At 39.4% G+C, this 16,509-nt stretch overlaps 1 protein-coding gene across 6 annotated transcripts in view; it reads left to right on the top strand.

Annotated features, from left to right (window-relative positions):
• EYA3 (EYA transcriptional coactivator and phosphatase 3) overlaps window positions 1-16,509 on the top strand; it is a 62,210-nt gene that overhangs the window by 21,032 nt on the left and 24,669 nt on the right. For 5 of the 6 annotated variants that reach the window (XM_075047733.1, XM_075047732.1, XM_075047727.1 and 2 more), the window contains exons 2-6: window positions 3,040-3,134; window positions 9,255-9,298; window positions 12,330-12,409; window positions 15,098-15,164; window positions 15,973-16,115. In XM_075047733.1, coding sequence (XP_074903834.1) covers window positions 3,102-3,134; window positions 9,255-9,298; window positions 12,330-12,409; window positions 15,098-15,164; window positions 15,973-16,115 — 367 coding nt within the window. In that variant the 5' untranslated portion in view covers window positions 3,040-3,101. Of the gene's footprint in view, window positions 1-2,103; window positions 2,222-3,039; window positions 3,135-9,254; window positions 9,299-12,329; window positions 12,410-15,097; window positions 15,165-15,972; window positions 16,116-16,509 lie in introns of all 6 variants that reach the window. The other variant, XM_075047728.1, reaches the window with a different exon arrangement.

Genomic DNA, 16,509 nt, shown 5'->3' with positions numbered 1-16,509 from the left:
CTGTATTTACATCACTGTGACTTAGGTACTCTGTTTTGCCAAAGTGAAACATAAATAAGATGGTAAAATTATAGTTTAATTTACTATGGCTGTCGCTGAAAAGGGGCATCCTGCTGCCCCGCTTGCGTGCTCTGTCTGTTCCCCATCCTGCTGGCTCCCCCCAGCACAGGGCTGTGTGAGACCAGGGCTGATCCCACTTAAAGCAGCTTAGAAGAAAAATTGTGCTTGGGTGCCTCTTTTTTTTTTTCTCTTTCTTTCTTTCTCTCTTTCTTTCTCTCTCTCTTTCTTTCTTTCTTTCTTTCTCTCTTTCTCTCTTTCTCTCTTTCTCTCTTTCTCTCTTTCTCTCTTTCTCTCTCTCTTTCTCTCTTTCTCTCTTTCTTTCTCTCTTTCTTTCTCTCTTTCTTTCTCTCTTTCTCTCTTTCTCTCTTTCTCTCTTTCTTTCTCTCTTTCTCTCTTTCTCTCTTTCTTTTTCCTTAGAAGGTCAGATCCCAGATCCAGACTGCTGTTCAGCCACACAAGCACTTTGGTGGCCACAAGAGAAGGGGTGTCAAGTGAGCAAGAGTGGATTGCTGGAGGTAAGGAGGGGCAGGAGCTCTTCCTTCAGCAGTAGCTTAAACTGTTTGTGGTGCAGGAGGCCTTTGCTGGAGAAAGACCCTGTCACTCCTAGCTAGTCAGGTGTGCTGGTTAGGGACATCCCTTTCACCCAGAAATGCATGCTGCTTCTTGTTCTGCCCACTTCTGTGTAACAACAGCAACGAGCACCGGGTCTTTGCCAGATGTCTTCTGCCCAAGCTGCTATTTCTGGAGGTACGAAGTATTCTCTAGAAGAAGGCGTGAAACCACCAGAGGTCAAGTTTTCACTAGCCATCTAGGCAAGCGGTTACTGCTCATCTGCTTTGGTTCATTCATTTGCTTCCAGGTGCCGCAAGATGCCCTACTCATTTGGGAAGAGAGTCTTGTTCACAAGAGTAACTAACATACTCTGACATGACTCTGGGAATATTTTTGTCTTTCTAATTATTTAGATCCTCCTCAAAAACAAAGGACTGCTGACAGCTTTTAAACAAATCATGGAATGGGAAGTTACTGCTGTATGAATCAAAGTGTGATGTGAAATCTTTTTCCATACTGAAGAGTTTAGTTTGGGATTTTTCTAAGAAATTACACAATGAAACAATGTCAAATAACAAAACTGAAAGACGAGGGACAGGACAGCACCCGTTGGTATCAATTTAAAATATTCTTGCTATTGGCCATTGTATCCTACGCTCCTATTCATAATCTTAGAATGCCACAGTTTCTCTTAAGTCTTGATTTTTCTCTGTTATTCCTACAAAAAGTAAAAAGGAAATAAGCTTTTATATTTAAAATAAAACTGATTAAAACTGATGGAGGAAAAACTGGAATGATGACAGTAGTACTTTGTATTGTATACTTTCCTGTGTGTGGTGTGAATAGGGTAATTTCAAAAGAACCTGAGTTATTGAAGAGACTTATTGTAAATTCAGTTGATTTACAGTTAAGGCAATAAAGGTAAGTAGCTTTGATTAGGGGAGCCAGCCTTGGAAAATACTCAAACCCTCAATGAAATTTTACCCTGGCATATATGATACACCCTGGCATGTAAAACCTTTACCTGCCCTCAAATAAGGGAGAAGAAATCCTTTGTGTTTTCATGGCTAACACGAAATTATTCCAGGCTGCAAAGCATCTCCCTGCTCAGCACGTGGTGCTCCACCACAGGCTGGCTGCACGTGCTCAGAGTTTAAGTAGGTCTGGCAGGGGCCAGGAGGGGGAAATAGCAATTGTTTTCAGGACACTGGAAAGTTCTTTCTGTTAACTTGTTTAGTCACTTTGCATGGGGACAATTCCATGATGTGAAGGTGCCTGAATGCTCCAGACAGGAGGGGAAAACAGAAAGACATAGAGAAAGGAGAGCCGGGTAAATGGCCTTTTGCATTTCCACTGAGATTTACAGCAAAACTTTCATGGCTGTGGAGACAGGAATAGGTTGTACCTCAGCACAGAAAGTCGCTGTATTTGATTTCTTCCAAACCACTATGTGTTTTTCAGCCTTTTTTCTAATTTCTGTAATCCACTTAGGTTCTGCTCTGTGTGCAATAATGCACACATGTGCGTATGGAAGAGACAGCTCTGCTGGGATGGGAGAGGAGGCACCTACTTGCTTTTGGTGCAGTTGAGATGGAGCTTGTCTAAAGAGGTTAGGGCTTGTTTGTAATAAACTGGCTCTGAAATGAGAGGGTGAAAGAAGAGCAATCGAATGCATAGGTCACACTGTTAGTGAACATTGGTCGGGCAAAGGAGGAAGCTGTGGAGGACACGTGCATTATCTTTTGCCCAGCAAATTGCAAAAATTAATCAGGTTGTGAAAGTAACCTGCAAAATTTCCTTTTCATGGTTTTAAAACCCTGGGGGATAGCAGCTCTTTGGTATAGTATGTGAGATCTCTATGCTAAATGCTACTGGGTTACTTAGCTTCCAAAATAAAAATTATTTTATAAATTTTCATCAAAATTCTCTTTCTGAAAGATGCAATTGAAATAATAAACTTGATTTGTGAATTTGGCAATAAACAGTACTGCATGTAAATGCATTTAGGTGTACAGTCTTGTCCTGATTTTTTTTTGTTTGTTATATAAATGTTCTAAATTAAAACAGGTTAGATTGAATCACGCTGTTTACTGACCTAGTAGACCAGACTTGATCATTTAAAGTGTCTTTAAAATCATGGTGCACATGTCTGATTGATACATTAGCTTCTGTAGTCAGTATGGTACAAGTAAATGATATAGAAATGTGCCACGTGCATTAAAAAAATCTGTTTGTATCTTGAAGCTTAAAGCTAAATCCCTTGTTTATGAAATCTTCCCATATATGAATTTTGTCTTTTACTTGGGAGATGGCAACACGAGTTTAGAAAGCTTGTGGGTGGAATATATAACAATTAATGTCCTCTGATAGCCTAAATGATAAGCCCCCTAAAAAGTACATAAAGCTATGAACACCTTTTTTTGACAGGCTTTGAAGACTGCTGAGGAACACACGATTTGAATCATTTAAGCATTAGAATAGTAATACCCATGGAAGAGCCACAAGACTTACCCGAACAACCAGTAAGTACATTTAAAAAGGCTAAAAATGAACATATAACACAAATTGGTGATCTCACAAATTCAGTAGAAAGTTATTTTAATTAATAATGGAAAATAAGGCTTGTACTTAGTATATTTATCTAGAGGTGAAAAATCATTTTGCTGTTAGTAAAATGTGTTGTACATTTCGTTTACTATAATGATACAGGCAACAGTAATAAAAGGAAGAGTTATGTATGCTTAAACTCTATAATGTTTCTAAGCAAAATTGTGCCTAATAATTACTCAGAAAACCAGACCATTTCAAGCCTGTTCTGGAGAAATTAAAATCCACTATTTTAATGACAGAATGGGCATGCTGGTTATTATAGTGTATATAGTCTTTAATTCTTGTGCTAAAGATCTTGAAAAGGTCCCATGATTCATCATCTCCACAGGTGGAAAGCATTTTTTAAATTCTTATTTAACAGTGTGTTCAAGTAGGGAAATGTGACTTAAGTTAAAAATTGCTGTCCAGACATCTTAGATATTTGCAATACTGTCTCTATCATCAGTAACTGATAATATCAAATCACAGAAGTTTTGGGTAGAGCGATTATTAATACAGTATGATATAAAGTTAAATTTGTATGTCTGAAACATAATAGCATAGGAATTAAGCAAAAAAGCTTATATTAAATTCCCAAATTAAACCTGATGCAAACTCAACAAGAAATTGCCAAGTTACCTTGAGAGTGAGGCTTATTTTAATTTTGGAGACCTTTTCAAATGCATACAAAAATAGAGTAATATGCTGAGGGCAATTTGGTAATGTTCCTATTGAAAAGATTTTGGTGCTTTTTTAATGGAAGAATTTTATGTTCTTCATTTAACTAGTTAGAAAATACATTGTAATGACATTTATGCAATTTTATGACTTAGGAACAAAGTTGAATAAAATGGAAATGTAAATTTACAGTTGTTCAAAATATTGCTTGACACAACCTTCAAATTATATGTACATAATAGGCACAAAAAGTGAAACTAATCAGCAAAAACATGTAATATGAACTCCAAATATTTGTAGGATGTAAAAATGAATTAAATGTGTGTATTAAAAAAGGAAATATCTGTAATTACATCCTTATACAATGAAAGCTGTCTTTACAAAATTTTATTCTTCAGGGCATGAGAGACAGGGTAGAGCTAATTTTTAGTAGATGAACGCATCCTCTGTAAGCAGATTCTGCTGTAATTTTCAGCTGAAGATTTTCTTGGTAATTTCTTTCAATTATTTTATGCCAGTCAGTCATTCTGAGACAGAATATAAGACTATATTGATCACAACTAATAAGTGACGTATTATTTTGAGTATAGTGGCACATTCTTGCAGGAGGAAATGAAAAGAACAATCTTTTTGGTTTTTTTTTGTAGTGAAACCATTTCTGAAACAAGTTAATTTTCCTAATAAAAAGAAAACTGAAGTCAGCTTTGCAAAATCCTGTCTGCCCAGTAGCCCCACATTGATATTGTATAAACTTGTTTTCTTTCCCAAATCATTTTGCTTTTCTTACTCATGGGAACGAGATTAGTATGTTACTTCAAAAAATAATGTTTATGGCAAACTATTGATAACTGAATCCAGAAAGGAGCCTATAGAAAAGTCATCAGGCTTTGAGTTTAAAGTATTTTACTTTAAAAAAAAAAAAAAAAGAAACCAGGTAATTTTCTTGTGTTGGTGTGGACTGATGCTAATAATTGGTCCAAATGTATAGTGTGTCTTTTCTAAATGAATGTTAGACTTCTCAGTTACCTCACATACTGCTGCCTGGCATGTTAAACAGGCATGTCTTTTGTCCTGTTTTTTTAATGTTTCTTCCCTTTTCAGACCTGAATCAGAATGGAAAAGTTTCTGTGTACACTGCAGTGCTAGTAAACAGAAACAGACATGGGAAATAAAACAGCAAAGGGAAGTTTGGGGGAAAATGATCGAAAGTGACCTCCTGACCTTCTAATGAGAATTACTAATTTATAATATGTTATTAATCTGGATTAGTTTTTAGAAGTAATCCTGTATAGTAACCTCTTAGTTGTTGAATGCATTGTGAATGCATGTAGTTGATTTTTATAATACTGTATTTAATCCTTAATGCTAGAAAATGACAGCAATCTTTTTATAAGGGATGGTGAACTTGTGTTACACTCATTGCAGACATCCACTGGGTTGCTTTCGGTTTGGAACAACTTATTGTATTGGACAGCAATGGCAAGCCGGAGTCAGTGATAGGGAGAGCATGATGTTGGGAAGGGATCCAGAAAGACCCAACACTGCCAAAACTGTAGAAAAAAAACGATGGTCATGTGTTTGGGCTGAAGATTTTTCTTAATTGAAATTGGCAAAGGGTTTGCAATAAAATTCTGTGTTCCTGACTTGTGTGCAGTCCTCTGTTCGCGACATTGCTGGGGTCTTAAATGGCTTTGGCAGCATTTGCTCCAACAAGTCATTGCCTCGCTTGTTGGCTAGCTGTGAGTGTGGGGGTTTCCCTGGTTCTGCTTGGGCTTGGAAATTAGCCTGTGAATATCAGTCCAAGAGTTGGATTCAGTCATAAAGCAACTGTTATCTTGATGTTAGGATACTTTGATTCTGACTGTAAATAGAACTGAACTGCAGTGCTGGTAGATCTGGGGCAGGAACAGAGTTTTCCAGCACAAAGAATAATTTGGATTTTCAGTTATAGAAATTTGTGATTTGGGAGTACGGATCAGCTAAAATGTGTCACTTGACTTAATTTTTTTACTTTTTTTTTTTTTTTAAATCAACATAAGCCCAAAACTGATAGTGAAGTAAAAAGATGGAGGTAGGAGCAAAGATGTACCTTATGAGACACATCATTCATTGTAGTGCAGCAGGAGAGCTTAGTGAGATAGTGTCTGAAGTTGCTAAAGCTGAAACCTGAATCACTGAGGTAGACCACATCTTTTTCCTTGTTTTCATTTCTTTTTTCTTTTTTTTTTCCTTATTTTTAAAAAGAGTGAATTCATTTCTCCTGCGTGAAAAGTCTTCTGTGATCCTGTCACTTGAGAGGGGACAAAAAACCCCTCAGCATCTCTGCAGAGGTTTTCAGAGGGAAATGTGTTTTGAAAAGAGGAGTTTGAAGAGGTTTCGACAGCCTTTTCTAAAGCTTATGCAGGAGGGGATGAATAGGTGGCCCATGTAGGTAGGGTTTGGGGTTGGCGTGTGATCGTGCAGGGCTCAGCTGGGAGTATAGCACATCATGGTAGCACTCTTCTTGTGCCTTGAACATCATCCTTAAGTTATTGTCACTAGGTGCCTTTTCTGCATTAAGTGTGTTTTATGACATGTGGCAGGAGAGAGAGAAAATGCTTTCCAAGCTCATGAAAGACTCTTTAAAACTGTTCCCTCCCACTTAAATTTGTAGCATAAGTTGCAGTGATTAGTGATGGGTAGAAAATAGGGTTTGCATCCCACTAAAGTTTCAAGATTTTGTAAATGTTATTGCTTAGCATTAAGATGTTAGGGAGAATTTCTTTTAAAAATCTACAGAGATGGGGACTAGCCAAGGCTAGCCAGTTGAGGCAGGAACCTGATAGATTGAAATTAAAAATTGCTGTTTTATTTTACTTATGCTGCATGCTCGTGCTGGCTATCCCATGTTCCAGAGCCGTTTAAAGAGAGTATGAAACCCTCTCCAGATATTTATTCATATTTTAAAAAGAACTTAACTACTGACTTAAAGGAAAACTCACTACGGGCATGTTTCTGGCAGAGGGGGAAGATCTCCCATCAGAGGAGGACAAGGCTCGATGGCCTTTCAGTGTAGATACTCATCAAGGCAGAAGTTCCAGTCCAGGAACCGAAGTCAGCAGAACAGTGGTTTGAGCTCAAGTCCTGACTATCAAGAGGTGTTCTAAGAACAGCTGTTCCATTCTGCTTGTGATGAAAATGTCAATAAAACTGATGAGTTCTTGCAAAACCTTGCTTCTTTTTTGTTGGGGTTTTTTTTTTTGTTTGTTTGGGGTTTTTTTTTGGTTGGTTGGTTGGTTTTGTGATTGTTTTTTTTTGTAAGTGAGCTGATTTCTCTGTCTACTTCCCATATTAAAAAAAACTACTGAATTGAAGAAGCCAGATTTTATCGAGTACCTGACTGGAAACAGCAGCATTCCGCCTATGAAATCCAAAATTCAAGCTGCCAACTCTTAAGTTAATTTTTATTTTTATCCTCAATGTACTTTTGGTCTGAAGCAGTTTGATATTTCTTTTTCTGATGTGATTCATTTTTTTCTATCTGCCGTCCTTAAGAACTCTGTGGGCAGTTTGGTACCCTGAGCTCTCTGGTGCAGTGTTGGTGGCTGAGATCCCTGCTCAGGAGCGGGTGGCAGGGTCCCAGGGAGGAGCTGGAGCACCTGCTGCAGGACAGAAGGACACCGAAAGGGCAGCAGCCATGCTCTGGTAACTCAGTTCCCCAGGGGAACTGGGGGAACACTAGTCTGCTTTCCCTTAGTGCTGTAGTTAACTTCATCTTTAGGTGGGGAAGGCTCATACTGCTCCTTTAGTCCCTGGACCTCATGGCAATGGGGACCAGAAGTAGCGTGTACTCCCAGCCAGGCAGGAGAGGGGTTCTGGAGAAGTCTGTGAAGCTGTGGGGCTAAAGAACCACAACAGGAGTTAACTTCAATGCCAGTGTTACAGCTCTTTGCTCAGGTTGAAGTGATGAATGCCAGAAGATTGGAGGCTGTGCAATATCTAAGCCATTGTACCGCCATAGTGTTTTGTCATTGCCTTTGCCTTTTTTGTGTGTGTGATGAGTGCTAATGAAGTTTGTAGTGTTCTGCTGTGAAATGCCAGAGGGAATAGCTGCTGGCAAGACTGGTACAGAGATGAAAGCAGACTGAGCTCTAAAATACTGGTAGTTTCATCAGGGAGAGAAGATTGTCCTTTCAGCTTTCCCCTTTCCATCCTTACTGTTTGCTTACTCCTTTCCCCTTGCTGCTGCCTTGAGTCTTTGTCCTTTTTTGTACCTCTGCCTCCCAGCTCCCTTTACCCAACAGGAATTCACCTGTATTTTATTAATTTATTTTTTAAAAAAGGTTTTGAACACATTTTGACCTCTCATGCTTAAATTGCATTTTCCTGGCTTTTTATTTATACTCACCTGAGAGAGACAAACTTGAATAACATGATGAAGTTTTTATGCTAGCGGGTTTCATATGTGGCAACAGTCTTTCTTTGACTACTGTATCCGACTCAGAGAGCTTTACAGCCTGATACCCAGCACATACCTTCCCAGACTCCGTTCACAGAAGATGTGCTAAACAGTGCTGTCTGTTAAGTGCCCTGCGGGGACCTGGATGAACGGTGAGTGCAGCTGGCTACCGAAGCAGCAAGTTGGGCATCTAAACATGCTCCAGAAATGTGGAAGGCTGTAAAACTTTCTGCTAGAGGGAGAAGGTGGGGGAAAGAAAAGCCAGTATATCACAGGAATATCGTGCTCAAAAGACTACAGGCTACAGAAACTAACCCTGCCATCCTGCCGACGATTTCAAAGTTCTGCCTGCATGCAGAAAACCAAATTTGTGTTCAAGCCAGTGCTTTCTGTTGTGTAATACCCTATATAGGAACTGGATCCAGCTGGCCACCTACAAAAACAAAATAAATGCTGTATTGTTTTTTACTCAGCAATGAAAATTGGAACTCCTAACTTATTACAGAAAAAATATTCATGTTTCTCTTTATGTAATATTTAAATAGAGGAGGGGAAAAAGCAAAGGACCCATGTTTATGGCAGTTGTGTAGAGTAAGATTTTCTTAAAATTTATGGCTGTTTTATTCAATGTCCATAAAATTGTCCTTATCAGACATTTGTAGCTGTATATCCCATCATCTGTTACTTAAATAACATAGCAATTTTGCTAACATGTTCAGCTTTAGCACTTGTTTTCTAATTAGGAAAAAGCTTGTTTTGAGATGAAGAACCCATGGTTACACTGGTTAGCTCTGAAGTTCAATGCAAGGCTTTCTGTATTTAAACACTAATGTGAACTCTATAGTAACCAGTGGTGATGTGCTAATGGAGGTGTGTGTGCATAGATTCTGTCAAGGACAGCTCTTAGTTGTGTTGATGAATGTTTTTGTCTTTGCAGGTGAAAAAAGCCAAGATGCAGGAATCCAGAGAACAAAGCTTGAGGTACGTAATTTTGAGTTTGATTTTAGTGTGGAACAGTTATTAATGTTCTTTTATCATTATAAGCTTCCATTTTAGAAGCTTGCATATAATTTTATTTTTCACAGAGACAGGGCAAATATAAGTCACTTTTGTATTTGATACAATTTTGAGATTAAGTTCCCAACTAAAAAAAAATTAACTGGCCCTTTGGTATTAAGCTTTTATAAAAGTGGCTACAAAGAGTCTTAATTGCATCATCAAGCATCCTGTTTTTCACAGAGTCTGATAAGACTGCCATGTACATGCATTTATTCTGGTGAGACTCAGAGTATTTTAATAATATCTGTGCTATGATTCTTAGCAAAACTATGTGTATAACTGTTTTGAGAAGTTAAACCCTCTCAAATTGATAGCCTCTTCTGTTTAAAGCTGTTGTGTTGTACTATTTTTAGCCTCAGTAGATGCTTTCTGATGTATATCGTATTTAGGAATTAATCGCTATTATTACATATAGTGAGAATAGCTATATTAGGGTTTATTTTGTTCCTGTGAGTAGTAGCAAATACTGTGAAGAAAGATTTCTTTTTGGAGCCTCTGACATCCCATTGTGAGTGAGGAGGGAACACTGTGTGTGCCATTCATGAAGGAGTGGATGTGATATATTGAAGCCCTGAATGGGGACATTAGTATGTATTTTTTTAAAAATTGAAGGGAATACTTTAGCAGGAAACAGTGAGCAAGCAGTGAAATTCATTGTATGTCTACAAGTTAGAAATTTGCGCTAATCACTGCAAGCTCCCTTTCTAGCCAGTATGAGGAGAGATGAACCATATCCTAAGAGGATTTTTTCCTCTCTGTTGGCTACAAAGGAGCTGGGAGCAGCATGGGCAGGTCTCAAAGTGTTGGGGTGAATGGTGTTGATTCTCCTTCAGTGCGTTACCCTGCTTCAGTGCAATCACAGCTTTCCTACAGGCGCCAGTAGCTGCAAGATTTGAGTGTAAACATCTTTGTATAGTATTTAAAAATAGAAGGGGGGGGATAAAATTGCATTTCTAACCTGCTTAAATATTCTATTTAAATATTCTGGCTCTATTTTGATAAAACTATATATGATTTTAACTTTGACCTATGGAATAGTTTAAAATAATTTCTTAGACCTGTTTCTTCTCAGCAACATGATTTTCAGCCAATACAGCCAAATACAGTCAATACTCTGGCTGTATTTGTTTTAGCTGAATTGTGGAAGTGGGGGAGGGAAGAGCTGTATCCAGTGAGGGTCCTCTCTTGGGAGCATTGAGCATCTGTAAGAGTCTTAATGTTTTCGTGAATACAGCATGCTCAGCTGATCTGCGGGATGCTCTCAGTGGTGCAAGGCAGCCACAGCGCAAGTGAGAATTTTTCTCTGAGTCTGTGACAGTTGAAAAGTTGTAGATGATGGAGAGTAAGAGCACTTAGGATGGATGTGTCCCAAGAGCTGCAGGTGCATGTGTTGAGGAGCAGCAGTGATAAAGAGAGGAGAAACATGGGCTGGTATAGCATGGTCAGAAACATTATTTTATCTATTACATTTTCCATGGGAAGTGATAATAATGAGCAGCTCTCAACCTGCTTGCAAACTTCATGCCATTTAACAGCTGTAGGTTGACTATCTGTGCCACAGAATCACAGCATTTTTTTCCACCAAGAATAATAGTACACAAATAGCCTGAGTCTCTGTAGAAATGTGTTATTTTCTTGCAAAACTCATGCTATATTATGGAAGTCTGTTCATCCACTAGTATTGAGAAAGATTTCCAAGGATTTTGATTATAAAGGTTTTCAGGGAGAAAAAACATTTTGGTTAAGCTTCAGTTCCTCTCACCAGCCAAAGGAAGAAAACTCACTTGTCTTATAACCAAACCCATGGCATTTCACTGGCCAACTCCCCCCTTAACTTGTCCCAGGTAAGCTGTACCTCCTGCCCTAGGGGATTATCTCCAACCCATCGTGGAGCTAGGAGCTGGACAAAAGGGGCCTGTCACAGCCTGAAGGAGCAGTCCAGGGGAGGATGGAGCTACCAGGGCACTGCTGGTTGATATCACACACTCCTCAGCTTCTCCTTCCCTGCAGCCTGCAGGAGCCAAGTAAATGCTACTGTGAGTGGTATATCGTGGCCCTGCTGTCACAGAGTCCTCTGTCCACGGGAGGTTGCCTCACTGCTGGGTTTGTCCCTGAAGACCAGTGCTGAAGCATCCTTGAACTGGCTGTCACTTCTGTACTTAAGAAATATATGTGGGTTACTAGATTATTTTGGATTTTTCATGCACCATTTCAGTTACTTGTCAACGTTTGCTTTATATGTAGAGTAGGAAGTACAGATAATTTCTTAATGAAACTGCTTTTTCCTTTTATAATTGCCTTGTTGGCTTTAGTTTTATTATTGCTAGTTCTGCAACACAGCTTTTCATAAAGTTTTGGGGCATCTGTGTGTTATTCAGATATTCTCAGGCTGCAGTTTTACAAGGTGAAGGAGCCAATACAACTGCTTATTGCTGCTGAGAGGGGGAGTTCTGCTTGTAGCTCAAGTGTGCACCAAGCATGGTGCTTGCTGGATTCCTCCAAAAGCTGAGTCTATTCAGTATCCCAGCAAAAATGACTGCAGAGTTTTTGTGCTGGATGAGCAAATTAAACTCTCATGGAGAGCCTGAAGGGTGCCTGAGCTGACACAGAGGAGCAGAAGGCTGTGCCCAGGCAGCAGGAGAGAAGTTCATACTTGCCATTGCAGGCAGCGGCTCCCAAGCTGCTAGGTCTGCTGAGCTGTCAGTGAGTCTACAGCCTTATCTTGAAAGACCAGTTGGTGAGTAAATGTGCTGGAGATGATAACAGTTTAATGTCTAATTAGAGATGCAAACCTCTCTCTGGGGATCTCTGTGTGAAATATCAAAGAGTGCAGAGGTGGTTTCTGCTAAGAGTCCGTTTGCCTTGGTTAGGAAAGTTGCACCCAGCAGTTACGATGCCCAAGGATGTTAATGTAAGAGTTCATAATGCTAACAGTTAGTCTTTGTCCTGGCAGTCATGTGAGCAACGCAGAAGTCAGCGATCAGAAACCTGAATCTTCAAGCCTTGGTTCAAACCTTCCCATGTCCAGTGAGAGTAAGTATCTTCTGGAGTTCTGCTACCACTGTCTTTCCTCTTTTCTTCCACTGGTCTCATTACTTTGCTTCATCAAGCACAAGCTTTGTCTCCTCCTTGTAATCTTTAGCCTGTTCTCACTATCAATTGTAAAGTGAAAGTTTGCTGTGGTGCTTACAAAGTGTTAGTGCCTGATAGTAAACAAACCTCTAACAGATTTTTTTGTGTCACTTCCCCCCAGCTTGCTGCTGGGTACTGCTATGTCTTATCTGCCTTATACATGATTTTTCTTGAGGGAAGGGCTTCAGTTGATCAATAATAATGTCTGTTCTAAAAGATGTTATTTTTATAAATCATTATATCTACACAGCTGGTTGGGTCTTTTGTAATACTATACCATACAGTTAATCTTACATTCTGAACTGTATTGAATGTCTGCAGAAATTCCTTATGAAATTAATAGAGGAGAAACTGAGGCAGAAAATAAAAAGATTGCATAGTAAGTGAGACGTGGAATGTATCCTTTCTTCTGAAAAATGAGGGCTGGAGGTTATTACAAAAGTAGGATTCCTGTGTAGAATACCTTTGACTACCCATACTTATTTATAAGTGTAAATCAGCTCAACTTGACTGAAAATATGTTATGTGTAACTTTCCATTGCTAACTGATTGCATCTTTACTGTTTTAACCGATGTGCTGTGATGTTGCAGTTGAAGGAGTTACGAGAAGTTTTAGCCTGCAAAATCTGCTGCCTAACCGGATAAGTCATTTACAAATTCCAGAAGTTGCATGCAGTAATATTGTGGGCTTTTTCTTTTTTACACCATTACCTGATTCTTTATATGCTATTTTAAAAATAAGAATTCTAGAAATACCATTACTACATTACAATTCAGATGAATATTGACATTCTTTAAAAAAAAAAAAAAAAGACATTTTTGCATGAGGGATGTGATATCTGACAAGTGTTGAATGAAAGCCCTTAGGTTCCAAAGTTCCCAGTTTGTGTTTCCTGTTGTATCCTTGTACTACATGGGCTTCACACCATGAGTAAAGGCAAACACTGAGGACTAGAGGGAGGTGATGCATGGAGCATTCAGAAGGTGCAGAGCGTATGGCTGATGGTTTGTATTTCTCAGCCGCTTATGCTCAGATTACATTAAGAGAACGTTATTTAGGTAGCAGAATGCAAATGGTACAGTTAGGGTTGCCTGTGCAAACTAAATTGCTCCCCTTAGTGGATGTAACTGGTAAGAGAGCTAACTACATGATGATACAAGAGCAATGATGTTGTAGGACTGTTCCAGATAGGGAAAGCCCAACTTGGAGCATATCACTGGCACGTAGAGCAAATCCCAAGGCAAGGTATGCTGCCATCTGTGACCATATTGTTTTTTGAAGGCTGTTAGGTGAGTCTCACTCCAGAAGGGAGAAGGAAAGAGCAGTCTTTTGTCATGTTAGTGATGGAAGATCCACGCCCCTGGACCTATACGAGAGATACAGTTTTATCCTGGATCCCCTCCTAGGCAGGGTTGGAACCTGGGTGCTTTGCCTGCTTCCAAACTGGTGTCAGATGAATAAGCTGGATCCACAGCAGCACAGCTGTTTGCTAAGATTTTGGGTATGGTGCTTGTAGATCCAAACTGGTAAACCCACGTACTGTGCAGATTTAAAGTCACAAAAGTCATCTAGCTTGGAGATCACTGCAGCATACTGCAGTTATGGGGGTGGCATGTGCCAGAGGGGCTGTACAGTGCCAAATTCTGTGCCAGGGGTCCTGCATGTCCTTGCTTTACTAGTTTGATGGGCAGCTGAGTATTTATCAGGTCAGCTCATCTGAATCCAGGGGGTTTTTTTAATGGTTCTTGGGTTAAGACATACCAGCTCAAGCCCCCTTCACCCCAACCCAGAATGCTGTAATTAAGAACTGTCATGGATGGGGTATACTAGAGCCATAGGCAGTGCTAAGTGAGAAGATTTTGAACATTTACTCCTTGGATTTGCAGCCTGAGTGACTTCTTCTTACCAGCTTTAGAGTGCAATTGCTGTGGATTTATTCAAGCAGAAAAATGGAAACATCTGGTTAAATGTAACTGCCAAATTTCTTTAGAGGTCATCTGAATTTGAACTCTGAGCCTTATGCACTGCAGCTCCACCTGTTGTCACTTGATGTGTGGGATTAAGTTTGTTGAGCTGGGAGCCACTCATTTTTAAAGGAAAAACAGATTGCTGGAGTCATGCTCTGGGTAGAGTATGTAGAAAAGGGAAGGGAAGAGGAAAGCTTGGCAAAACAAGCATCTGCTTTGGTCTCTGCTCTGGGACACAGAAAAGAAACGTTAAGCTTAGCACAGATTAAGACCCTTTGGTATATGTAAGGTTTTGGGCAGGGCTGAAATCAGTTTTTTCATGAGAATTGCAAAAGATGACGGTACCAGCTGGTAAAGAGAAAGAGCACTGTTACAAAGGGAGAAATAGTATTGACTGAATCATCTACATGCTGTGAACTGGCAAGAAGAATATTTTTGTGCTGTTTTAACAGTGCATGGTATGAGAATTTGCTTTGAAACAGATATTCAAGGCACTAAAAAACCTTTGTAAATCCTATGTCTTGGTTAAAATGTACTTACTGTGCATGCTGATATTTAATTGTCATTATTTGTTGGGTTTTGAAATTTCCTGTGTAACTATACAAACTATTTTTTTTCCAGTTATGACATGCACTGAATATATCCCAAGGTCATCAAATGATTATACCTCACAAATGTATTCTGCAAAGTAAGTCGAACAATTGTTACTAAATGCTGTAACTCTTACTTCTTTCTGAAGTTATCTTTTTGCATCTTTATGCATTTCTGTAATGCCATAAATCACACTTTCATGTCTTCTGGCAACAGATACTCATTGCTGTGGACACTGAAGCTGATAGAAGTCACCCTTTGGCTTCAGTGGCTGTTGTCTTATGATCACAAGGATAAATGAGCCACTTCAAGTAATTAACAACACAATAGTCCTGTTGAATAATGCCCATAATATTTGAGGAACAAACAAACTGGACATAAATTAATATAAGGGGAATATAGGATTTTCTGGTCATTTACCACGTTTGGGGATCTTAATAATAATTCCTCCCATTGTAGCATAGTAGGCCTTAATCCCCCGTGCTTGCTTTTGTGTAGTCTCTTTGTGTGTTCCACTAGTTTTGACATGCACTACTATATTGTATTAGCTTTAGGATTTGGTGTTGTGAGGCATGATAAGGGAAACTAATAGCTCGTGCCTGTTGGAATGGGGAGTTTGTTCTTCCCTTCCTGCCCTGCCATCTCAGTCCAGGAATAAGCACTAGTGCTCTGGCATCATGGAGAAGAGCGTTTTCCCTGGTGTCACGGCAAGAAACAGGCAGCATACATAAAACCAAGAGCCTGTCGTACTGGGGAATACAAGCAGGTATTACACTAAGAGCTTATGTCACTGTGTATTGATTCTTCTTCCTGAAGCAATTTTTTTATGTGTCTTCTGGTTTGGAGGCTGAAAGATGCATAATGTAAATAGTTCTTTTTTACTTTTGTTCTTTCTTTTTAATAAGGCCATATGCACATATCCTTTCTGTACCTGTATCGGAAACAATGACCCCTTACCCTGGTCAGACTCAGTACCAAGCACTACAGCAGTCTCAGCCCTACACCATCTACCCCCAGACCACCCAAACCTACGGACTACCTCCTTTTGGTAAGAAGTAACCTTTCAAAGACTTCTCAGTGCCTGCAGTTACTGTCTTATGTCTCATTAAAAAGCCAATGTTAAGCTTAAACAGGTATGTTGGAGAGAGGAGTTTGTATGAGAGCACATGCCTAACTTAAAATTGTAGGTCGGTATCTACAGTACTGATGGGACTTCATATTATAAAATATTATTTCTTACAAAGCTGTTTTCCTGGCCATTAATTCAGATGTCTCCCCATGAAACTTGCCAGATGGTTCTTACTTTGGGATCATAATTTTCTCTAGTTGTGGTATAGCTGTGTTTGTGCAGTTTCCTTGTCAGTGAAGTCACACAAGACCCCATACTACAGCATCTCTGCTGAAGGTATTTTTCCTTTCCCTTTTGCTGGCCAGGATTGAGA

The sequence above is a fragment of the Buteo buteo genome, chromosome 16 (assembly GCF_964188355.1).
Source record: "Buteo buteo chromosome 16, bButBut1.hap1.1, whole genome shotgun sequence".
Classification (NCBI taxonomy): domain Eukaryota; kingdom Metazoa; phylum Chordata; class Aves; order Accipitriformes; family Accipitridae; genus Buteo; species Buteo buteo.
This window is presented reverse-complemented; position numbering and strand designations above follow the sequence as displayed.